This window comes from Mus caroli, unplaced genomic scaffold (assembly GCF_978045245.1).
Source record: "Mus caroli unplaced genomic scaffold, Mus_caroli_1 scaffold_3, whole genome shotgun sequence".
Taxonomy (NCBI): Eukaryota; Metazoa; Chordata; class Mammalia; order Rodentia; family Muridae; genus Mus; species Mus caroli.
In genome coordinates, this window is record NW_028227258.1 from 63292501 (window position 1) to 63318569 (window position 26069).

Here is a 26069-nt window from a genome sequence, read left to right on the forward strand (position 1 = left end):
ATAATTTAATTCTTCTGCAGGTGGAAATCCAGGTTTGCCAGTTCCATTTGTTGAATAGGTTATCTTTTCTCCTAACTAGTTTTTGTGTCTTCTGCCAAAAATGAGTAAGCATAGATTTGCCATTTTAGTTCCGGGTTCCATCATTGGTTGAACTCTCTATTTTCCTGCTAGAACCAGACTGTCTTTGTCACTGTAGCTCTATGGTATAATTTGAGGTCCAGTACTGTAATGTCACCACCATTGATTGTTCTTACTCCTTAGGTTTGCTTTGTCTATTATTCTGTGGTCCTAGATAAAATCTGCTTTTATTTTTTTCTAAACCTATGAGATATGACATGGAAATTTTAATAGTTATTGCACCAATTCTGTATGTTCATTTTAGTGGTATAAACATTATCATAGTATTAATTCTTCCTATCCAGAGCACAAAATATTTTCGAATATCTAATATCTTCTGTGATTTTCTTTTTTAATACCATGAAAATTTCATCTTAGAGGTCTTTCACTTCTTTGGTTATGTTTATTTCTAAATACTTTCTAAGGGGCTGGTGAATGGGATAATTTTCCTAATTCTTTTTCAGGGAGTAGACTGTATAAATGAAAGCCACTGGGTTTTCTTTTCTTTTTAAATATCGATTTTGAAACTCTCCTTTGTTAACTAGGTCCAAGAGTTTTCTAATAGACTCAATAGGGTCTCTTAAGTAAAGAATGATGCCATCTGCAAATAGGGACAGTCTAACTTCTTCCTGTTCTATTAGTATTTCTTTTATGTCTTTTTCTTGTCTAATTGCTGAAGCTAAGACTCTGAGCATGTTTGCCCTGCATATTATTTAGAAGCAAATCTTGCCCTTTAGAGCTTCAGAGGGATAGGTATAGATAGACTCCAGAGCATTATGGGGACAGTCTTAGAATTCTCCCAGCAATGCTAAGTAGGCTTTGACTACTTAGAACATAGAACATAGACGAGGGCTAATATCCAGGATTCTCACTGTGATAGAGGATCTGGTGGAGGGCTTGATAGATACAAATATTATGTTATCAGTGCAGGTCACCTTCTCCCTATTATAGCTGAATCAGTTCACAATCAAGAGCTCCACCCTACAGCCCAAGATGGTATTGATGAAGGACTAGTTGAAGCCAGGGACATTCCTTTTGATTCTGGATTTCCCCAAAGCTCCCAATAGTCCCTAGACAAAACAAACAAACAAACAAACAAAACAAAACAAAACCACAGTCTCTAGTTTATTTCATCTATACTTGGCCAGTTGTAGCTGTTTTCTGCACATTTTGCTATACTCTTAAAGATATTGTTGTTTTGAGTAGTTCAACATCTTGAGTTAAAAGGAGTCCCATGTCATGCTCTGTGATTCTCTGTTGCTTTTTTCAAAGGATCGATTCCTTACCATGAGGAAAGAAATGATCTTTTGAAAGCTTTTGTGACCAATACTGTAGTGGATGTATTAAAAACTTGTGGCTACAACAATCTGCTTTTTTGCTCTTCCCTTGAGAAAGATGAGTAACACTTTTAAGTAGGCCAGGTTTGTCTGGAGTGCCATGAAACAGTCAATGGTGAGTGTAGAAAGTCTGAAGCTACAGGAGAAACTGTGGGTCATCTCTTTTGAAGAATGTAAGAATTCTAAAAGTAAAGTCATTTTTAGAAATTAAAAGTTTGTAGATTCCTATAAAACATGTATTTGATGTTTTTGATGTATTTGATTAAATATTACAAACTTAAAATGTGCTTTTTATATTAAATTTAAAAGACACCTCTATTTATTGCCTAGAACAATTGCATAGCTTGTTGTTAGAAATTTTGTTATTGTGTCATAGGCTAAGTGTATGGTGACATTGAATAGTACATAATCCTAAGATGCACATGGGAAGGGGTAATTTTAAATAAATGTGAATTTGAAAATGGGAAAAAAGCAAAAGAACCCCTTAAAAATGTAGTTTAATGTATTGTTTCATATAAGCAAATGCGGGAGTCTTGATAAAAGAGCAGCCAATAAAAATCAATTTAAAAGAGTGTTTCCAGCCTTGCCTATGCCATAGCTTATATAGTAGAGGGGGAGATTTGTAAGCAATAGAGGTAAATGGATGGAACTTTTTACTAGGTGCCCAGGCTGATGTGTTTATAAAAAGATAAAGAAGTATAGAATATGTTCTATGGGGCTGTGGTAAGGTATGGGGGAGGGGGTGTCTTAGCGGGCCGATGCCGAGGCATCCTGTCCCCCTGAGCCACAAGACGGTATAGTATAGAATAGATTTTATTCAAGGCATGGGGAGGGGAGTCAAGAGGGTAGTAGAGGCGGAGAAAGGCAGAGAGAGGGAGAGTGTAGAGAAGTAGAGGCTGGCCATGGCCGCGTAGAGAGGGGGGGGGGAAGGGAATGGGAGGGAGCAGGAGAGCAAGAGGCAAGAGATAGAGAGAAGAGAAGAAGAAGGAGGCAAGCAGCCCCTTTTATAGTGGGCCAGGCCTACCTGGATGTTGCCAGGTAACTGTGGGGAAGAACTGTGGGGTGGAGTTTAGACAGAATGCTAATACAGGCATAGTGACTCACTCTTTCTTTCTCTCTCTCTTTCTTTCTTTGTTTCTCTCTCTCTCTCTCTCTCTCTCTCTCTCTCTCTCCTTCCTTCCTTCCTTCCTTCCTTCCTCCCTCCCTTCCTTCCTTTCCTTCTTCCTTTCTTATACATATTCACTTTACTCATCTTGTTCACTGCCCCCCTCCCAGTCACACCCCCCCCCGTTCCTCTCTCCCCTTTTCCTCTGAGTGGGTGGGGGCCCTGGGTATCCCCCAACCCTGGCACTTGAATCTCTATGAGGCTAGGCACTTCCTCTCTCACTGAGGCCAGACAAGGCAGCCCAAATAGAACACATACCACATACAGGCAACAGCTTTTGGGATAGCCCCCATTCTAGTTGTCTGGGACCCACATGAAGACCAAGCTGCACATCTGTTACATATGTTGCAGGGAGGCCTAGGTCCAGCCCATGGATGCTTTTTGGTTAGTAGTTCAGACTGAGAGTCCCTGGGGTGCAGATTAGTTGATTCTGTTGGTTTTCCTGTGGAGTTCCTAGCCCTTCGGGCCCACAAAATAGTCATAAAAGGCAGATGGAGGAATGGAACACGGGGATGGAGATGGGAATGGGGATGGGGGTTCAGGATCAGGTATGGGGAAGGACAAGAGAGATAGTTAGATGGTCATTAAAATGAATAGAAATCTGCAACTGAAAGGGGTGAGGGGGTGGGGGCATCTCCAGGATGAGACAGAGACCTGGGATAGGGAGAAGTCCAAGAATCAATGGGGGTGACCTTAGCTGTGACTCACTGGGGATATGGATCCTCAAGAGGCCACCTCCTGTAGCCAGGCAGGAATCCCAGTGGAGTGATAGAGATACCAACCTACCTACAAAACGTTCAACCCACAACTTATCCTGTCTACAAGAAATGCAGGCACAAGGGATGAAGCAGAGACTGAGGGAATGGCCAACCAATAACCAGTCCAATTAGAGATCCATACCATGGACAAGCACCAACCCCTGACACTATAATGATACTCTGTTATGCTTGCAGACAGGAGCATGTTATCCTCTGAGAGGCTCCACCCAGGAGCAGACTCAGACAGATACAGACAGCCATAGCCAAACTGTGGGTGGAGCTTGGGGAGAATAGAAGGATTACAAGCCCTAAAGGGGATAGGAAGTTCACAGTGACTCTTAAAAATATTTTGTGTATACTTTCATTAGGACAAAAACCTCTTGACTGCAAATAAGATCTGGCTTTCTGATGTGACTGTGTATGAGATGTGGGGCATGGATAGGTTACTTCTCTTTCCTATCAATGTCAATTTAGCAGATTAGCCCCAAAGAGTCTCCATAGCCTGTCAAGCTAGCATTCTATGACAATGACCATGTGTGTGTGTGTGTGTGTGTGTGTGTGTGTTTAAGCAAGCATTTTGAAATAATGCTATTGGTTAAATTCTGAAATAAAACTACCCATGTGGCTCATTCATTTTCTATTTCCTTGCACACAAATTATACATATATATATATATATATATATATATATATACATACACATACATTATATATACATACACATTATATATACATGCATACATATTATATATACATACATTGTGTATATATATATATGTATATATATGTGTGTGTGTGTGTGTGTGTGTGTTTATGTATATATCATCTTTAGTAATCCCTGAAGAGGATGTGTGGTTTGTAGCACTAGTGTATTGGGGACTGTCTGGGAATCAGTTTTTACATCAGATTTAAAAAGCAAAAAATTTGTTATTTCAAAAAACAAAATCACTGTATTCTACTCTAATGGAGTGGTTAGAACAAGGCTACACAGCATTCTAACATCAGCATCTGGGGGAAAATGAATTAAATCCCATAATGTGGACTGCCTTGATGTGCTTTTGAAACTTTGCCTAGTATCTATAAAGTTCATTAGTGTCACCCAACACACTGTACACATAGAAATACAATCATATCACACTGTTAATTCTATCAAATAGTAATTGTCTGTCTCTTTCACAAAGCATTCATTTTTCACAGTAAATGGGAATACATCTGGTCAAAGTCACTTTAGATGGAAGCCATCTTAGGATCCGATCATTCATCACTTGAAAGTTGAGTGGGCCAAGCATCTCTGCATAATGGGCATGCGTGGGTGGCACACAATGCTGTGTTTGATGTTGACAGTCCAGAGCACTGGTGAGGATGTGGGAGACAAAAAACAACACCCAATGTTCATTTCCTTGTCTCTTCCTGAGTCAATAGCTATGGGGAAGACCATCAGTACTGACAGTATATGTAGATTAGTTTATACTGTCACCTCTAAAATGACCTAAAGTGACTCAGCCTTTTTAGCAAATGTCTACTTCAATGTGTGCTCATATTCCGAGTGAAAGTGTGGGTTCAGCCAGTGCTTCTAGACAGAGGGAAATATTGGAGTGATTTCTGTAAAATCTTGTAAACTCTGGGCAATCCTTAGGTGCTTCACATCACCTTCTGGAGGGTTTTATGGTTTAATGTGAGATGTCCCTTACTGGTTCATGTGTTTGAACTTTCAGACCCCAGCTGGTGGCACTGTCTGAGGAGGTTATGTAACCTTTAAATGCATCACTGGGTACAGGCCTTAGGGATTATAGCTCTACCCTGCTTCCATTTTGCTCTTTGCTCAGCTTAGAGTTAAGCAAGTTCCTGTAACTATAGTATTAGTCACTGCCATGCCCTGCCTGTCGTGACTGCATATGCTCAAACGGAGCAAAAGCCAAGCTCTCCTCCTCCTCCTCCTCCTCCACCTCCTCCTCCTCCTCCTCCTCCTCCTCCTCCTCCTCCTCCTCCTCCTCCTCCTCCTCCTCCTCCTCCTTCTTCTTCTTCTTCTTCTTCTTCTTCTTCTTCTTCTTCTTCTTCTTCTTCTTCTTCTTCTTCTTCTCTCTCTCTCTCTCTCTGTCTGAATATGCTATTTTATTTATTATTGTTATTATTAGTTTATTTATTCACTTTACATGCACCCTGCTCACTGCCCTCCCAGTCACCCCCTCCCACAATCTTTCCCTCCTCCCTCCTCCCTCCTCCCCTTCTCTTCTGAAGCTCTCCTCTCTTGTGATGCTTCTTTTCAGGGATTTTTATCAGGGATGAAAAAAGTAGGAAATACCGATGATCAGTCAAGTCCAAGTTCAGAGAGGAATTCCTCTTTCTATACCGATTGTACTGAGAAGCTTCCTGGCTTGTAAGTAGGGGTGCTGGGACTTGAACCCAGGTCCTCTGCAAGAACAACAGGTGCTTTTACCACAGAGCCATCTCTCTAGCTCTAACAAGGCTTGTTTCTGTATGCAAAATTTTGAATGGGATAATATAAAAAGTTTTTTTTAAAAAAAGAGCTTGTAATAAATGGACAGCACTGTGAATGATAAAGCTCCAGATGTTGCATGACCCAGGTCGCTGTGTTGGCAATCCTGAAGTCTCAGGCGATTATGTCCTAAGTGTTGAGAAAGTGGCAAATTTTCAAACAAAGACACAATCTTCCTTTGATTTGCTTAGGAGATTAATTAATGGGAAATTGAATGTCTACTAGCACTCTGTTTTCATATGCAACCAAATCTAGTTTTGGCTTCAGGTGATTACAAACATCTTCTTGGATGCTACTGTCAATCAATGGCCAGTGGAACTTTCGAGTCATTTGGATTCGAATCAATGGTTTGTCCTGCAAAAGTCATATGAATCCCTTGCCTCCTCTTCCTCCTCATAACTAAAGCAAGCCCTACCACCCCATGGATTTCCAAAATGCACAATCGCATGCCCTAGAGTCTAGGGAAGCTAGCTTTAGGGGCATGTAATACTAAAATAAACAGGAATAGAAATGCGAACATGGTTCTAAAGGGACCCACAAATGACTGTGATCAATCACCTCTGTCTTTGGGAGTTGAAGAGAGAATCACCTGGAAACGCCTTAAATCAGGCTGTGAAGGCTGAATACCCTTGGTTGGGGGCCGGGGGGAAGGGATGCCACTGTTACAGTTTGAATCCGAAATGTCTCCTGTTGAGGCATGTACAGCTTTAGACTTGACCTGACTGGGGTGGCAGAGAACAAAGAAATGGCAGACACTATGACATGAAGCTGGGATGAAGCTGGCTGTGCCCATGGATAGAGCAGCACCAGCAGCCACCTGCAAACTCCTTGCAGTTTGTATACACTGCATGATCTAGGAAGTAGCTAGTTAATCTCATACGGTCTATGAAGGGAGCAGTGTCAGGCTGCAGTCATCCAGGGTGAGGAAGTATGGCTGATACATTCATATTTGGGTGAGGGAAGTCTTTCTCACTCTCTTAGGGGACCTAGGGGAGGCTTTGCCATTCCAATGAGTCTGAGGCCCTGGCGACCAAGACATGGCTGTACACATATCAGCAGTACACACTCACAGAGATGTCTCCTCTTCCCCTAGTCTCCTAGTGGTGGAGTTGTTTTAAGAGCCTCTAGCACCTTTAAGAGGTAAAGCTTGGCTAGCAGAAGGTCACTGTGGGTCCAGGCCTTCAGCTGTAGTTCAGCCCACCCTTTGGCCAAATTCTCTCTGCTTCCTATCTTACTGAGATGTAAGCAAACTGCTCAGTGCTCCCACCACCATGGGCAAGAGCCACTCCGGCCTTTATACCTTCTCCATCTTGAAACCATGAGCCCAAATAATCCTCCCTCTGCTGACTCGCTTTTGTCGGCAATGATTAAAGTAACTGCTATGATCTTTCTAGGCGCGGGGGGGGGATGTGAAGGTGGCTTGGAAGGGACTTAAGGAATTAAGAGCAGTTGCTGTTACCCAGCATTTAATAAGTATAGCAGAAGGCTGAAATACGTAGTTGGGGAAAGCCCATAAATACTGCGATAAGGACTTTATGTTGTAAGCAGTAGAAGTTTTTTTTTCTGAAGAGAGATAAAAATCACATAGTGTGTAGTTTAGAAAAGGCAGCCCTAACGAATGCAGGTGATTCATGCAGCCTCATGAGAGCCAGGTATGGCTGTTCACAGCTATTAACTGCTTCACCAAGTACATTCTGTGAATTAGATAGGAGTAAAAGATAGAATAATTATAACCACCTTTTCCCTCTTCTTAGTATAGCGTGTGCTGACCCCTGTTGTTTAAGATGCCCAAAGCCTGTGCTATGGTTATTCTCCTGCCGGCAGGCAGGACAGCAGCAACGTCATAGTTCCGCTATATCACACCCACACCTCTGTCTGCCATGACAACATGCTCTGAAGGGGGCCAAAAATTTATACCTAAACGTTCCGTCCTGATTCCCAGGAGCCAAAGAATCCCTTTACTACCAGAAAAACCATCCCATAATCTCCAGCTGATGCTGAAGGATGAAGATGCTATAGTGCTGAGCCGGTGTCCGCATCCCTGCCACTGCTCTCCCTGTCCTCACAATCGAAACCACTGTGGTTGGCATGTGGCCCTTAGAAGAAAGGGGAGCCCACAGGCCGCACACTTCTAGGTTTAAATAGTCTGGGTGAAGACTGCTCATGTACCCCCATTCGTAAGCATTTCTCTTTGACAGCATGGGAGGGTGGACTGTGTATCATGAGTACAGGAAGTCTCACTCTAAGCCTTTAGCCCTTTAGTGTTCTGTACGGTCCTACGAGTGATCTACCATGGCTGTGCTGTCCATTTGGAATGAATGAACCCACTAAGTACATAGCAAAGCAAAGTAAAAGAGTCAGTAGATGTAGTGGATAGATAACAAAACATCATCCAATTAACCGAGCACTTGAAGCATCCAGCATGACTAAATGCAACATGGGAGAGAGAGGGTTAATTCAATCTTACAGCTTTCAGAACTTCACTGAGGGAAGTCAAGGCAGGAATCTGGAGGCAGGAACTGAAGCAGAGGCCATGGAGGAATGCTGTTTCTTGGTTTGCTCCTCACGGGTTGCTCAGCTTGTTTTCTTATAGACCCCAGGACCACTTGCCCACAGGTAGTACCACCCACGATGGGCTGGTCCCTTCAATATTATCATTAACCAAGAAAATGCCCTGGCAGACTTCTCTACAGGCCAATCTTCTAATGACATTTTCTCAATTGAGATTCTCTCTTCCCAGATGTGTCTAGATTTGTACCAAGTTGGTGCCCTGCACAGTCAGTCATGCTGGAGTTTCTGAGCAAAGGCTCTGGGCAGAGCACACCATTTTCTCTAGGGATGTTCTTTCAAGCTCCATTTTTAAAAGACGATTTGTTTGTTTGTTTGTTTGTTTATTTAATGTATGTGAGTACACTGTAGCTGCACAGATGGTTGTGAGCCTTCATGTGATTGTTGGGAATTGAATTTTAGGACCTTTGCTGATGCTTGGCTCACTCTGGTCAACTGTTTGCTCAGTTCCTGCTCACTCCATCCCAAAGATTTATTTATTATTATACATAAGTAGACTGTAGCTGTCTTCAGATCTCATTATGGGTGGTTATAAGCTACCATGTGGTTGCTGGGATTTGAACTCAGTACCTTTGGAAGAGCAGTCAGTGCTCTTAACCACTGAGCCATCTCGCCAGCCCCCAAGCTCCATTTTTATGGGACAAACAATAGTGATCTCTGTTGGAAATGGTTTTCTTCCACCTGTTCTCAGACACAGTATCAGTCACACACTTAGCTGCTCACTCTCTCTTCCCTCTACAGAGTTGTGGGGCCAGCCTGCCCCAGGAACAGAAGCTTTGGAGGAAACAAAGAAGGGCTTCCTCTCTCTGAGCTCATGTTCAACAAACTTTATGTGTCAACTGACCAATATAATGTGCATTACATTATCATGTTAAGACAAGTACTTCTGGGCCTGGAGAGATGGCTCAGCAGTTAAGAGCACTGACTGCTCTTCCAGAGGTCCTGAGTTCAACTCCCAGCAACCACATGGTGGCTCACAACCATCTGTAATGGGATCTGATGCTCTTTTCTGGCACACAGGTATACATGCAGACAGAGCATTCACACACATAAAATAAATTTGAAAAGAAAAAAGAAAAACAAAAGATAGGGGCTTCTGCATCTTATTATTTGATTACATTAATCTTACTAACCTTTTAGCTGTTTTTCCTTTCTGTCCCATGACATCTATTTAGTAAAATTATTTAGTACAATATTTATGAACTTCTATTAGATAATCTATTAACTTATTTTAAGATTTATTTATTTATTATATGTAAGTACATTGTAGCTGTCTTCAGATACACCAGAAGAGGGCATCAGATCTCATTACGGGTGGTTGTGAGCCACCATGTGGTTGCTGGGATTTGAACTTCAGACCTTTGGAAGAGCAGTCGGGTGCTCTTACCTACTGAGCCATCTCACCAGCCCCAATAATCTATTAACTTTATTCAAAGACTTTATAATTCTATAAATGTGGCAAGCTAGTATGGCACCCCTCCAGATTTGCCTGTAGTCCTTCTGGGTGTTCCTTCAGGGCCGCTTGGAGCCTGGGTACTCAGTAGCTGCTGCACCTCACCCACCTGTTTCCCTGGACAGTTGGGAAAGTTAAGACAGTTAACAGAGCCCCTTTCCTTTCCTTAGTGAAGGGAGCAATAGTCACAGGGGAAATCTGATGGCCATTCCAGCTATTGATATTTTTTTCTTACAGAACAGGAAATACTTCATCCCAAACCTTTGAAAAAAAAATAAAAAAATAAAAAAATAAAAATAAAAATAAAAACCAGAACTAGGGACTGTGGAAGCAGGGAAATTGTGTACTTGCAAACAGAGATCGGAAAGAAGTCTTGCTTTGTATTTTCCCCATATTTTCTTTAATAACAGCTAGACAAATTGTAGACACAGGATTTCCTTGTGGGCACAGAGCAACAGAATTGGGGAGGGATGCTCACTAATCAAGCAGGACCTGCCCACTCAGATCCGAAGATACTCAAGCTTTTACGTCCGTGTCTCTTTTGCACTAATGTAAACAGCACTGCTTACAGTCAGACTTATTTCCTAAAATAGTAAACATTCCAGTGTTTCCATGGAGAGATCTGACGTGGAGGCTAATGCAAGAATGTGTTCTAAAGGCTCACGGAGAAGGAAACCCTTACAGGGATTCGTAGCCTAGGCAACACCAGACAACTTCATATAAGGAGGTTTGCGCTCTTTTCTTTTCTTTTCTCTTCTTTTCTTTTTTCTTTTGAGAAGCTTTTAGTTCCTCTTCTTAAGCTGATGAACGCTGAACTGAAGACTCATATAAAAACCCTCACTCAGCATTATCCAGTCATAACCTTCATTAGTGCAAGACCTCGGCAAAAGCAGCCATAGCTCTGATACTTAGAGCTGCAGAGGAGGTAGAGGGTGGGGTTCCATACCGTGTCATCAGCAGGATCTGCATGGAATGCGGAGGGCTCTGACAATTGAAGAGGAACACGGCCTGTATGAGGGATAGTCTTTGTCTCTCACAAGTTATCACCTATGAAAATCACTTACGCAGGGAAAACGTAAGGTAACATAGAAAGGAGGAACCATTGTGGACCATGGTAAGCAGCCAAGATTTTGGTCTGTAAAGCATGAAAATGATTTAAGTAAATGGAGACAAAAAGGGGAAACACTGTTTTTTTCATTCAATGGCTGTTTACTTATATCTAGAAAGATAGTGATCTAAGTGCTGTCTTAGACCATTTATAGTGCTGTTACAAAAAGCTACACTGGTAGATTAAAAACAAGAGAAACTTATTTCTCTTAGTTAGGAATGCGAGCATGCATGCCTGCAATCTGTAGACAGACTGGAAGTCTCCTGCTTTGAAAGTCTGAGTTTCCTAATGCTACATTAGTGGTGGAAAGCACCTTTGTTTCTTACAAAGTCTGAGTTTCCCGCTGCTACATTAGTGGTGGGAAGCACGGTTGTTTCTTATTTCTAGCACCTGGAGGCCATGCACCGGTTTGTGTGTTGTCACAAAGCCTAACTTTTGTGGCTTTCCTTGGACACATCACATTTCGTTTGTTTGTTTGTTTGTTTCATTTTATATGCCTGAATCATTTGGGGGTGGGGCAGAGCTTTTAGTAATTAGACTAGTTACCCAGTGAAATCCAGTTCAGCTGGCTTGGAACATGGGGGTTTCCCACTTCTCCTTTCTTTGGAAACTCCCTCCTAAGCCAAAATTAGAGGTTAGAAACACCACAGCTCTATTGCCACACAGTGGATACAAAGTGACACTGGTTCCAAAAGAAACTTCTCAGTTCTCTAATACATAAAAGAGGAGAGTACCCACAACAAAATAAAACAAACAAAACTCTAATACAAGAATACTTGTTCACCGCTCTGTCTCTGTCTCTCTGTTTCTCTGTCTCTCTCTCTCCTCCCCCTCCCTCCCTCCCTCCCTCCCTCCACCCCCCCCTTCTTTTTATAATTTTTTTGAGACAGGGTTGCCCCCTGTAGCCCAGGCTGGCCTAGAACTCACAATGTAACCCCAGGCTGGCTTTTAACCAGTGCCAGTCTTCCTGCCCCAACCTCATGAGTGCAAGGATAACACACTGCCATGAGCTGCCATCCCTGACTGGGGTATAATTTGTTTTTTCTTTTAAATTCAACATTAATTTTATAATTTTAAAAATAAAAATAATTTTATTATTTTTGGTAGATGTTTTCCATTAACCTATATGACTTCTGACTTTTTTGTCTTTTGAAAAATTATTTTATGTGTATGTGTCTTTTGCCTGCATGTATATCTATGCACTACATGTGTGCAGTGCCGACGGAGAGCAGAAAAGAGCATCAGATTTCCTGGAACTGAGGTTACAGAAGGTTGTGAGCCATCATATGGGTGCTGGGAACTGAACTGGGGTCCTCTCCAAGAGCAGTAAGTGCTCTTAACGCTGAGCCATGTCTCCAGCCCCCATAGAACTTCTGATATTTTTACTGAAGGTGTTTTGTTTTGTTTTGTCTTCCTGAATCCAATTTAGGGTAGTTCTAGTTTGGTGATTTTCTTTTTCTTTATCTTTTTTTTTTTTTTTTTTTTTTAAGTTTGGTGATTTTTCAAAGCAGGGCTCTCAGAAGTCAGCAGCAGCACCAACAGCAGCAAGATCTAGGAATTTGTTAGGAATGCAAATTCTCAGGCCCCACCCCAGATCTACTTACTGAATACAAACAAGGGTTAGGGCCAAGCAATCTGATCTGTATTTTAATACCACCTACCCCACACACCCCATATATCTGATGGATACTAAAGTGTGAAACCGTTGTTTCTATTTTAAAACTTCATTTTAAAGCTAGAGTTGGCATCAGAGGGTTAACAGAGGCAGGTTGCAAAAGGGGGTATTATGGCATTGGCTATAGGGGTCATGCTGATAGCAGATGCCCCCCTCCCACAACAGTGACAGGTGATTTATGCGGTCAGTTCTACTGTCGGAATTAAACTTAGTTATCTGGGGCTAGCAAGAATTCCCAGCAGGAAACTCTGAACTCTTTTAACTTTTAAGTGTACATACATACATACATACATACATACATTTGGCAGATGGAGCAGAGTCCAAGATGCCACACTCTTTTCCCACACTCTTCTTACCTTCTTTTCTAGCCTTTCTTTACCTTCTTAGGTAAACATTCCTTATAAAATTACTTTATAGATAAAATGTTACACAAAGGGGAGTTACAGAAGGATGTTGATAGTAAGTTCAAAGCAGTGTTTCAATTTATAGGCACTTTATAAGTTCAAAGCAGCAGTTTCATATGGCCTTGCTTTATCATAGTGCACACATGTGGCTTCATCCTTGGGCCTGACCTTCTTCTTGATCACAAATTTGTTTCACGCCTGCTTTCTTCCTTCCTTTCTTCCTTCCTTTCCTTCTTTCTTTCTTTCTTTCTTCTTTCTTTCTTTCTTTCTTTCTTTCTTTCTTTCTTTCTTTCTTTCTTTCTCTCTCTTTAAAGATTTTATTTATTTATTTTATGTATATGGGTACACTGTATCTGTACAGATGATTGTGGGCCTTCATGTGGTTGTTGGGAATTGAATTTTAGGACCTCTTCTCACTTTTGTCAGCCCCGTTTGCTCGGGTCAACTCTGCTTGCTCAGACCCAATGATTTATTTATTATTATGTGTAAGTACTGTCTTCTGACACACCAGAAGAGAGTGTCAGATCTCATGGTTGTGAGCCACCATGTGGTTGCTGGGATTTGAACTTAGGACCTTCAGAAGAGCAGTCAGTGTTCTTACCCACTGAGCCATCTCTCCAGCCCTCATGCCTGCTTTCTTGTCCTAGTGCAATTAGCCTGTGACACATGAAGGTTTACAGAGCTCTATTTGCAGCTTTATTCTATAGCAGGTTTGAAGTTACTTGTATAAATTTAGGAATTTAAGAAATCATCAATTTATCTATACAGCATTACTATATGAAAGTATGTCTTCATATTGGCTCTGTAGGAAATTTGCTCCATAAGATGGGCTAATGTCCAGGAATCATTAGACTATGTAATAGTGATGGCAATGGCATATTGGCAGCAAGGAGCAATCCTGGGATGATGAAGTCCCTGGTGACCTTGTATCCTAGAGCTCACCCATTGAAGGCCATGCAAAATGGTGAGCCATCTCCAGGAAACTCATTTGGATGCTTTAGTCTTTCCTAGATAGCTTCTGACAATATTGTTCATTAGGGATCTAAGACCCAGACAGATGTAAGTGACTTCACCTAAGGTTAGTCCTCTAAGTAGTAACTACTAAGTTACTAAGTTCTAATGAGTGTGTTCATCAGTTATTTTAATTATTTCTTTCTTTTTTGGAGACAGGATTTTAATGTAGTCAAGGCTAGCCTCCCACTCACTATGTAGCTGAAGACTGCCTTGAACTCATCTTCTTGCCATTATCTCCTACCTGCTAGGATTGTAGACATGAACCATCCCTCCCAGTTTGTTGTCGAACAAACTACTGATATATCCCTTTGACAATGTACTTAAAACTGTACACTAGGAAACCCACCCTCTAATTTTCTATTCTGTGTCTTCTATAAATTTTAGTGGTAATCATCCTATATTAAATCACAAAAATCCTCGGTCTCATCTCAATTACATACATTGCTTCAGTCATAAATGTATGGGATGCATACGTATATGAAATTGTTTTCTAAAATTCATATTAAACAAGAACTAAATTATTTTTTCAAAATTTGTGATTGAGCCATTTATAGAATGTCTTCCAAACTGTATTTTATCTCCCCAATGTTCAAAGCTATTCTCTGCTAAAGAGATGGTTTTCTGTTAAAAAGTTTAAAAATATTTAGGCAATGCATAGCTGAAAAAAATATATCCTTTTCATTTTTACTACCATATACTAACATCAGACCTACAACTCTAAGTGCTCAATTTCATGAGCTTTGGAACCTGTACAAACTCATGTGTCCATCATTCAAGACATGGCACAGAAACTCTTTGCTGCCCCAGAAAACTGTCTTGTCCTCTGTCTTAGTTAGGGTTACTATTGCTGTGATAAAACACCATGACCAAAAGCAAACTTTTATTTATTTGGCTTATACCTCCCAATCTCTGTTCACCACTGAAGGCAGTCAGGGCAGGAACCTAGAGTCAGGAACTGATGCAGAGGCCATAGAGGAGTGCTGTTTGCTGGCTTGCTCCCGTGGTATCTTAGCTTTCTTTTCTTTCTTTTTTGTTTTTTGTTAATTTATTTATTCACTTTACATCCCTATCTGGACCCCCATCCTCCCTGTCCTCCCAGTCCCACCCTTACAAATCCTCACCCCACTACCCCCCTTCTTTTCTTCTTAGAGAAGGGGAAGACTCCCTTGGGTACCACCCTACTCTGGGACATCAAGTAGTAGCAGGATTAGGTGCATCTCCTCCACTGAGGTCCAACCAGGCAGTCCAGTTAGGGGAAGAGATCCAATGGCAGGCAACGGAGTCAAGAAACAGTCTCCCCTCCAGTTGTTAGGGCACCCACATGAAGACCAAGCTGCAGATGCTACAAATGTGTAGGGGGCTTAGGTCCAGCCCCTGCATGCTCTGTTTCATCTCTGTGAGCCCGCATGGGCTGAGGTTAGTTGACTCTGTAGGTCTTCGTGTGGTGTCCGTGACCCCTCACGCTAGTTCAAGTCTATCCCCCATTCTTCCAACCCAGGATCACCAGCCCAGGGATGGCACCACCCATAAATAGGCCCTCCCCCATTAATCACTAAGAACATGCCCTACAGCAGTGGTTCTCAACCTTCCTAATATGGCAACACTTTACTACAATGCCTCATGTTGTGGTGACCCCCAACCATAAAATTATTTTTGCTGCTACCCCAAAACTGTAATTTTGCTGCCTTTACAAATCATAATGTAAATATTTGTGTTTTCTGATGGCCTGGGGTGATCCCTGTGAAAGAGTCATTTGACCTCCATAGGGTCACAGCCCACAGGCTTGCCTATGGCCAGATCTTAAGGAGGCATTTTCTCTTGAGGATCCCTCCTCTCTGATAACTCTAGATTGTACCAAGTTGACATAAAACTAGTCAACCCATTTTTCTTTGAAATTAAATTTTCACTCTTTAATCCTGAAATTGTTTCTAACCTCCACCACAATAGATGTATTTTTCCTATTTTTTTTTTACTTCAAATGATTGAAACAATTACATTTTACACAAAATGTTTTGTTTGTATATGGCTTTTTTCATTACCATGTTTTTGAGATTCATGCATGAAGCACACATCAGAGCCAATTCTTTTTCTTTGCTGGACAGTGTTGCACAACTATGTAAGAGCATGCTTATCCTACTTTGTTTAAGACAGGATCTCTCTATGTAGCCCTGACTGACCTAGAACTTGAAATGTAGACTCAAGCTCACAGCGAGCTGCCTGTCTCTGCCTTCTGAGTGCTGGGATTAAAGATATGTGCCACCAAGCCTGGCATCCTACCTTGCTTTAAAGAAGTGTTCTTTAAATCACAAAGTGTTGTATATTTATTATTAAAAAAAAAACTATAGAATCCAAATGATGGAAAATGAACATAAATATCCATTTTACTCTGCAAGATATAACCATTATTATTAATTTATACATCCCTAGTTGAACCTTTGTTCATATTAAGTCGCCCATATTGTATGTACATCATGCAAGCTATCAGCATTTCCCTCAGTGCCAAGCTTTATGGCTTAGGTCTAAGCAGAAGCTGAGATGTTAAATTGACACAGCCTTTGGTTTTACCTGGGGGATCTTTCTTAAATTTAAAGGTCAGGGCTAGAGAGGTGACTCAACTACTTACTGCTTTTGCAGAGGACCTGGGTTGAGCTCCCAGAACCCATATGGTGCTCATAACCATTTGGAACTGTTCTTCCGGGAAACCAGCTCCCTCTTCTGAACTCCTGAGGCAGCCAGCACACACACACTTGTAGTGCACATACATATATGCAGGTAAAACATTCATTTACAATATTTTAAATCTAATTTTTTTAAAATTCAATGAAATAAAAATTAAAGGTGAGACCTGAATAGTTCTTGACCTAAATTCAAATGGTTCATAGCATAGAGAATAAAATATCTTCATCTTGTTCCTTCTTCCCCATTTTGTTTCCTTCCTTAAAGGAGCTACTGTTAACTACAAACTGTGATGAAGATGATGATAAGGGTCCTAAAATATTAAGCTTATTGTAATGTTTCTTTTAAGTTTCATTTAAGCTTCAAGCTTTGTTATCTAGGCAGCACGATCTTTTGACTATGATCAAGTTATTTTAAACACCAATGATCATGTGAAGGCTGGTTCTGCTGTGAAAAGCTCACTATCGATTTTTCAGGGTAATTTTGGAGTAGTTTGTGTAGGAGGAAGTAGGGCGCTCTCTGCCTGTCCATCTGTCATAGTGAGTTCAGAAACTCTGTCTTTAATAGACTGTTGTAGATTTCAAAGACAGATGCTCAGTTTCTTTTGACTTTCAAGCTCACATCATTTAAGGATTTTTTTTTAAAAAATGCAGCGGTTTTTACTTGGAGTCCCATTTTATGGTCTGGCTTAGAGGATCGGAATCTGTGTCTTTAGATGAAATTATATATGCAAAGCTATGTGGCATACAAAGCTACAGGATTTTGTTTAGGTGATTAGAACAATCACAATAGCCCCAGCCCTACAGTTTTTGAATCTAAAAGCCATTAGTTAGGGACCCAGAGTTCCTGCTCTGGAGGAAGTTCAAGGGATTCCTGGAGATGCTGTTCCTCCTCTGGTACTTGCCTCTAAAGCCAGGAAGTGAATTTCTTACTGGCAATAGTTAGTGATACCTGCATCTCATCCAGTTGCTGCTCCAGGTTCTCTTATGTGGCTGAAGTTCTATAGGAAAGAATCGGAAGACTTAGTTGTATAATAGTAAAACCAGGTACTAACTATGCCAGTGAATTTCCAGCCCTAATTCTGAAGTACTTGAATTGAAAACACTTTCAAAGAAGTGTCTGTCTCCCTTCTTTCATTTCCAAAAGAAGTTGTCTACCAGAACCTGAAAGAGAATTCGTGATACTCTCTCAGGAGGCCTGAAGCTTGACAAAGCCCATTCTCTTGTTAGCTTTAAAATCTTGATCAGATGCAGTCACCTGGTGTTTACTGGACTCTCAGGTGCCTGCGTTGTACACGTCCATTTCCCACTTTCAGAAAAGGACAAAAAAACACCTAGGCCTGCTTATCCACACATCACGTGACACTGATAGAAACACTAGTCTCCTTTTTTGTATCAATCCAACCTTAGTTTGGTCTCCGCCTCTTTCAATCTGCCTCCTCTTATCAGGTTCTCCCCAAATATATCTGCAGCTTGGAAACTTCTGACCCCAGAGTCAGAGTTAGGAGAGGAGGTGGGGCGGCGGCAGAAGGCGGTGGCGCAGCGGTACCTAGTGGCACCGCCAGGCCACATCCAGTGTACGTGGCACTGGCCGTTGACAGACAGGGAGGGGACTGGGCTTTCTCCTCCCTGGGAGGAGCCTCAAGGCATCCAGCAGAGAGGGGAGATTCCCTGAAAGGATTGGGGAGTGTATTTGGTGAGATCTTATCAGAGTAAAGCAGCCAGGTGTTGGCCTTATATCTCACTTTGCATTCTCCCCCTCCGAGCAAAGTCCGCTTTACCGGGCTAGCAGGCGAGACTGGATTGAAGGCGAGGGGAGGTACTCGCCAGCCCGCATGCGCGGAGCCGCAGCGGTCGGACTACATCTCCCAGAGGAGGCTTGGGGAGGCCGCCTATCCCGGCGCCATCTTGAAATCTGATGCTTCATCTCCCGGGCTTTGCGTCAGCTCTGAGCCGACTTTACTGTCCCGGAGCCTAGCCTGCCCGCCCCGGAGGACGTGGAGGACAAGGCAGCCCGCGGGAGAGACAGCTGTGGGGGCTCTGGCAGCGACCTCGCGCAGCTCGTATCCTGTCACTCAGCATCCCAATCGGTGTTGCGCCCGCGCCCGCCCCCTGCCCGAGGGGCGGGGCTGGTCTTGTGGTACCCAGAGCCTGCGCACGCTGAGGTGTGCCCCTGCCCAGTGAGGACCTGGGACTGGGCCATGCCAGCCCCAGACCATCAAGGTGGGAAGAGGACCGCATCCCAGAGCCGGTGAGCAACCCGCAGCTTTGGCCGCTCCAGAGAAGTTCCGCACCCTCCAGGAGTGAAGATGAAAGAGATTTGCAGGATCTGTGCCCGGGAGCTGTGTGGAAACCAGCGGCGTTGGATCTTTCATACCGCGTCCAAGCTCAACCTCCAGGTTCTGCTTTCGCACGTCCTAGGCAAAGATGTCTCTCGTGATGGCAAAGCCGAGTTTGCTTGTAGCAAGTGCGCTTTCATGCTCGATCGCATCTATCGATTCGATACTGTCATTGCCAGGATCGAAGCCCTTTCTCTTGAGCGCTTACAGAAGCTGCTCCTGGAAAAGGATCGCCTCAAGTTCTGCATTGCCAGTATGTATCGGAAGAATAATGATGACTCTGGCGAAGAGAACAAGGCGGGGAGTGGGACAGTAGACATTTCCGGCTTGCCAGATATGAGGTACGCTGCGCTGCTCCAAGAAGACTTTGCCTATTCGGGGTTTGAGTGTTGGGTAGAAAACGAGGATCAGATTAACGACTCACACAGCTGTCATGCGTCCGAAGGGCCCGGAAACCGACCCAGGAGGTGTCGCGGTTGTGCAGCTCTGCGGGTTGCAGATTCCGACTATGAAGCCATTTGTAAGGTGCCTCGAAAAGTGGCCCGAAGTATTTCTTATGCCCCCTCTAGCAGGTGGTCTACCAGCATTTGCACTGAAGAACCGGCATTGTCAGAGGTTGGGCCACCAGACTTACCAAGCACAAAAGTACCCCCGGATGGAGAAAGCATGGAGGAAGGGACACCAGGTTCCTCCGTGGAGTCTCTGGATGCTAGTGTCCAGGCTAGTCCTCCACAACAGAAAGATGAGGAAACGGAGAGAAGTGCGAAAGAACTTGTAAAGTGTGACTACTGTTCTGATGAACAGGCTCCACAGCATTTGTGTAACCACAAACTGGAGCTAGCTCTTAGCATGATTAAAGGTCTTGATTATAAGCCCATTCAGAGTCCCAGAGGGAGCAAGCTTCCTATTCCAGTGAAATCCATCCTACCTGGCGCCAAGCCTGGCCAGATCCTGACAAATGGAGTTAGTTCCAGTTTCCTTAACAGGCCTTTGAAACCCCTTTACAGGACGCCTGTGAGCTATCCTTGGGAGATTTCAGACGGACAGGAGCTGTGGGATGATCTCTGTGATGAGTATTTGCCGATCGGGTTCCAGGTATACACAATGGCTACCTATAGTGCTTTTCTGATGAGCCATCCACAGGTTTCCCATGGTTTGTTTAGCTCCAGGATAATAAGTGGTCTAGGCTTGAAAAAAATTAATTGTTGAGCTTATTTCAGCTATACTTTTTGAGTATGCACCTTAGTAAATGTGATTTACACTTACATAAATTACTTTTCGGAAGCCTTTTCAACAGTATCAGTTTAACAATTCCTATTGTCAGAATTGTATGTAACAAAAGATAAAGATTCTTTTTCTGCAGAAAGAAGTCTTACTTTTGGCATCAGAAACCATCCTCCCACACCACCCCTTGATTGTTGCTGGTTTTTGTTTTTAGATTTGTGAATGATATTCTTCCATTGCCTTTCAGTAAGAGAGTTAGAGTTAGGTTCCTGGCAAGTTCACCCTGGAGCTTTAAGCTTTTCATCCCCCCAGATGCCTCAAAATGGTTAGCACATAGAGTGGAACCTATTAACCCATCAGGAAAGCATTAGAAAGAACATCTGGGCAGTGTTTGTTATAATTAATGGTCATCTCAGAGCTAATGGTGACTTGTTCGTGGAAAATACTTAGCGATTCAAATGTTGTCACTCATGAAGTTAAGCTGAAAACTGCACAGGCAGCTTTTTCTACTGAGCCCTACTAGGAGATATTTGCTATTAAGGAAGGATTCACTCACCCTACTCTCGACTTTCTTAATAACTGGAAAATGGCAGTTCAACTCAATTTAAGTTGTTCACATCTACTCAATGAAGTATTCACTTCACAGCACCCTTTTAAGTTCAGCTATTTACCAGGACCTGGTGCTCCTTCATTTCTAGAGCAACACTAAATGCTAGATTCAGTTAACTTTGTTAAATATCCTGGCACATTGATTCTGTAGAGGTACCACTCACTGCTAAGTGGACAATCTAGGAGTCACCAGGGAAGCATAGTTCTCAGTCAACAGGGGTCCAGAAACTTACAGTCTGGTAATGAATGAAGTTGAGATTACAAAAAAAAAAAAAAAAAAAAAAGTGAGATTTTTGAGGCATACTTAGGCTGCATGTAAACTTTGTATACCAATAAGAACTTTAGCAGAAAGTGCAAGAAATATTTTTAAAGTTTATGCAAAATTATTCAGAATCAGCACAGATGAAAGTGTTATAAAAGTAAAAAAAAAAAAAAAATCAGTACTTTTCATTTGTGTGAAATGTTAAGCATTGTGTATGCCCAGCACTTGGGTACTTCTTTTTTACAATGGATCCCCACTGATTATGTTTGGCTCAAACAGTGTTTCTGTAACCATACATAGATACTATAAAATGAACACTCACATAAATCTCAATTTAATATCTGAAACTAGGCTGGTCACCATGGGGAACTAATATATTTTCTTCTCTCAATTGTGGCCAATACTGCAGCAAGTTGAAGACCTGAAGATTCCATGGACAACAAGATTTTCCTTACTCCATATTTAATTTAAAAAAAAAAATCTTTTGGTAATTTGCCTGGAATCAGCCAGCTTTGGAGTTGGGAAGGATTTTCAAGAACACCCCTCATTAAGAATGTTGGAAAGTTTGTTTAAGTAAGAGGCTTGCTGAGCCAAAGTTCCCTCACCCGTTTCTGCCAAGACCTTTTCATTCTGTACATTTAATCACATTGCCTGAAGCATATCACCTTAACCTATTTTAAATCAAGAACCTGCTTTCTGTATCCAAGGATTCCAGGAGGATTTTCGGGGTTTCCATAAAGAAAACTGAATAAGTGTGTAAACCATGGTAATTGTACCCTCAGATCAAGTCCCTCTGTTACAGTAACTGTGAATGTTAGAGCTTTACATCAGTGGGATAGTACCTCGCTGTTGTCACATGACTTTGTTCTTTATTGGGTGAAGTGTACAGCATTGGGAGGTGAGAGAAAAACAGCACTGGGCTTCAAGAAAGAATTTTAAATTACTATGTTTTCTCCAATAACTAGAGATGCAAGGGAAAATAGTTACACTGAGTTCAAAGTGTGTGAACTAAATACCTATTTTATTCTGGACCTTAATCTAATTGGTTAAATCTGATTGATTTTTAATCTCCTTAAGGGCTGTTATGGTGATCGGTCAAACCACAGCCAGGTGGGACAAGGGCAGACCGGCTTTTACCAGTTTCTCTGAGCACATGAACAAAGAATAGTAAATGTGGGGTTTGGGTAGTTTTCTGTTTTGGCTGGTAGATACAAGAGCCTTAAAAGCAAAAAAAATCCTGCAATAGGAAGGAAACCTGGCGGAGCGTTCTGTTAGTCATTTTGATTCTTTTGTTTAATCTCCCACTTAACCCTTGGTATGTGTATTAACTACCAGCCTGAAGGTTCTTCCTGACAGCTTTGCTTCTCTTCCAACCCCACGCCTGCTTCTCCTTCCTTATATTGAGGTAAACAGCAACAGTATATTTGTCTTGCTTACTGGTATATGCAAATCACTTATTTGCCTTCTGTGGACTTTACGCTTGAAAGACCCAAAGACCCAGGATCTTCAGGTTATTTGCAGGAAGGTTTGAGGTCTTGCTCGGTAATAATTTCCTTCTTTATTGTCCAGCTCTGAGATAGAAAAGCTATGGGGAGGGGGTGGGGGGTCCCTTAGTAAACAGCAGTTCACAAAGAGCTCTGAGCTACCAGACTCCTTTGTATCTGAATTCAAAGAGCACACCTTTGCCTCAAACCTTACAATGTCAAGGTCTTCTGTTTGGGGACTATGGTGAATTTGTCCCATTTCATACCTTAGTCATTTATTTAGGCGGATCAGACCCTTTGAAAAATGTAACCATTAGATAATAGTCATAGGCTGGGCCTGTAATTTGATGCTAGCTGATAGTTCTTGTTTGTCTCTGATGATTAACAACAGGATAGAAAATGATAGCAGTTTGAGATCTGTGACTCAGTACTGTAAGGAAAGGAACATGCCAGGAAAGTGCTGTTAATCAGAGCCTTGTGCGGCACTGGGCCTGGGCTCTGCTTTCCTTTCCAGATTGGTAAAGCGCGCATACCAACTCTGACCCGAAAACAATTAATCTAAAAGGACATCATGCTTAAGTCATGGCCTTAGAAGCCAAGCGTCTGGGAGTGAGCCTGATGCTACTAAACTAAGGACCACTGATCTCCGGCTCTGTAGATTGTCCGGGATTCCAAAAGCTTGTGTGTTTGGTACTTTACAAGAGCTTAGTGCACATTTATGATCCAGAAGAACATAGTAAGGCCCTTTGAGGGTCTCTGAAAAGGCATTTTCTCTGCAATAAAAGAATAAATTTTGAAGAAAGGAGAAATGAAGACCTCTCATGTTTTAAGTAAGTCATTTACAGAATATGAAGTTTCCTGTGACTCTCATGTTGAGATGGTTCACATGAGATGCAGATTCCTTGCCTGCGGCATTCTTTGGCTTTAGAGTTGTCATTTATATGCCCTCGTGTTTATGTATGCATAGGTAGAGGATGACGTATATGTGAATATAAACATGTATGTATATATACACATATACAGGTAAATGATCTTGCTTCTAAGACAGCTGCTAAAGTATTAGAACATTGGATAGGTAGGAGTCAGGCCTGGTTTAATTTGGTTTTGTTTTTATTGGTCTTAGTCATTAAGCAAAAGCCTTTGATCCCTAAAATGTTCCTAACATTATGGGGAGCCCTGGGTTTATAGGAATAAAAGCTACATCACCAACTGCAATTTAGTTTTCTCTGGATAATTCTTGCCTTTTTTTGTGTGCCTTGAATAGCTTAGCCTACCTTTTATAGCTTTCTGTTTCCTTGTATGTGAAGTGGAATTGGGGCGGCTGGCTAGTTTGTTGCTCCCTTCAGAGCTCTGAGGACTCTGATTTAAAGCGAATAAATAGCACGGTCTTCCTGCCGGTTTAATGTTGAAACTGTTCCCTGATACCCAGCACTAGAGATTAGGGACTGAGCCTGCGGTCTTGGGCATGCTAGGTAAACATGCCTTACAGCTCAGCTCTATCTCCAGCCCCAGAGTTGTGTCTTCAGTTGTGCTTGCTGTGGATGAGATTTCTAATCTGTAGCATAAGGTTACTAGAGAGTGATTGTACACCAAGCAAACAAAAAGCCAGGTCTTATAGACACAGTTTTTCCATTAATCACTGACAATTTTATTTGTCTGTTAGAATTGTAATATCTATTTCAGTCGTCTCTTGTGGTATGTGTGTGACATAATCCACATTGCTTCAGGGGAGACTTCTTGTATTCACCACAACAAATGTCTCAAGTATTTCTGGGAGTCATCCACCTTGCTTCTCCAGCCTCCAGTTGTCTGGAGCAGCATCACATTAGCTGTACCAGACTCATCCACTTATCTCTTCCACTGCTATCTTTATAATCCAGCCACTTTTCACCTGCATTCTCGCTGATCTCTCTTCTGCCGGGTAACTGTCCATCACCACTGAGCGACTGCAGTGAGCTTCTAAAAACTTAAATAGGATTGCTCTTCTATTAGAAAACACCGCAGTCAGGGCTGGGAACATAGCTACAGAAGGCCCTGGGTTCAATACCCAGCAGCACCAAAACCGTAACCAAAATGTAAGAACATAAAACACTGCAGACCGGTCTTATCCAGTTTAGATGAATCCAGCTTGATTATCCCTGCTGTACAGGAGGTTAGGTCCTGGGCTGTGCCTCCCTTCACACTGGACCCCATTACCCTCCTCCTCTTTGTCTAGTGTGTTCTAATAAGGCCGGCCACCAGCCTGTGTCCCCCCGCTTTCAAACTCAAAATGTGGCAAGTCTGAGTTGAAATGTGCTCTGAGTATAAAATAGACCTCAAATAAAAATCTTATTTTTATATTGACCGCATTGTAATGTTTTAGAAATATTTGCTTAGACAAATTGTCAAAAATAAGTTCACTTTTTTTTTTTTTACTTTTACTTAGTGAAGCTATGAGAAAATGAAAAATTACACAGGTGGCTCACAGTGGCTTTCTCCTGGGATGTGTCCTTCTAGGTATATAGGCCTTCCCTTTCCCAGGCTCACTTTTCTTCAGCTCTTTTGTCTGCCTAGTTTGGTTTCTGTTTCTTTTAGAATAACTGGCTACTTCTCCTTCAGATGTCCATTCAGATACTGTCTCAAGAGGAACTTCTCTCTAGTTGGAGAAACTCTTTCTAGTTGATATAAAGTAACACTCACCAGTTCTCTACATGGTTTCCTGTGTTACTGCATAGGAACTGCCAAGGGACAGGACTCTCCACTCCTTCTTTCCATATTTACCATGTAGTCACCAAACCCAAGCTCTGCAGAATCTTCAAGAGAAGTTACTTTGTCCTATGCAGTATTCCTTTCTTCAACATAGTATCTGCTACTTAGTGCTTAACACATCTGTGTCGAGGGAGTAAATGAAGGTGAACGTGCTATAGTGATAAGCGAGAGGCATAACCAGAGTGAAAGGGCCCATTTCACTCCTGTTTCTTGTCAAAGCAAGCGTTGAAGTCCAGCCTCTTCTGGAGGATGCTGTCAGAAGTCTCCGTGCAATCCATCAACTTTCAGTACTCTGTGGATCATTTCCATTTCCTGCCATTTGTTGAAGTTTGAGACTATGTCTCAATAGCTCTTTGATCATCCTACCTTTTAATTTTAAGATTCTGTTTTATCAGTTCACTTAGCAGGGATAAAGTAGCCTTTTAATGAGCTGTTCAGAAATATCTGTGGGCTTATGAAGGTAATAAAACATCCTTGTTTGTACCTGTTTTTCTTGAATTCATTGTACCCTTTTGATTCTTAGCAATGATTCAAAGCTGGGTGCAGTGATGCAGGCTTGTAATCTTAGCAGTTGAGAAGCTAGATTCTGGGATTTGAGGCCAGACTGGGATTATGAGACCCTGTCTCAAAACA

General features: G+C 42.1%; 1 protein-coding gene across 12 annotated transcripts in view; it reads left to right on the forward strand.

The window, feature by feature from the left end:
• The window catches only part of Pde4dip (phosphodiesterase 4D interacting protein), a 201453-nt gene that overhangs the window by 95662 nt on the left and 79722 nt on the right, over positions 1-26069 (forward strand). For 3 of the 12 annotated variants that reach the window (XM_029475073.2, XM_085835634.1, XM_085835633.1), the window contains exon 1: positions 18700-20204. The exons of 7 other annotated variants lie outside the window; for them this stretch is intronic. In XM_029475073.2, coding sequence (XP_029330933.1) covers positions 19080-20204 — 1125 coding nt within the window. In that variant the 5' untranslated portion in view covers positions 18700-19079. Of the gene's footprint in view, positions 1-18698; positions 20205-26069 lie in introns of those variants that run through there. 2 more of the 12 variants (XM_029475070.2, XM_085835635.1) reach the window with 2 other exon arrangements.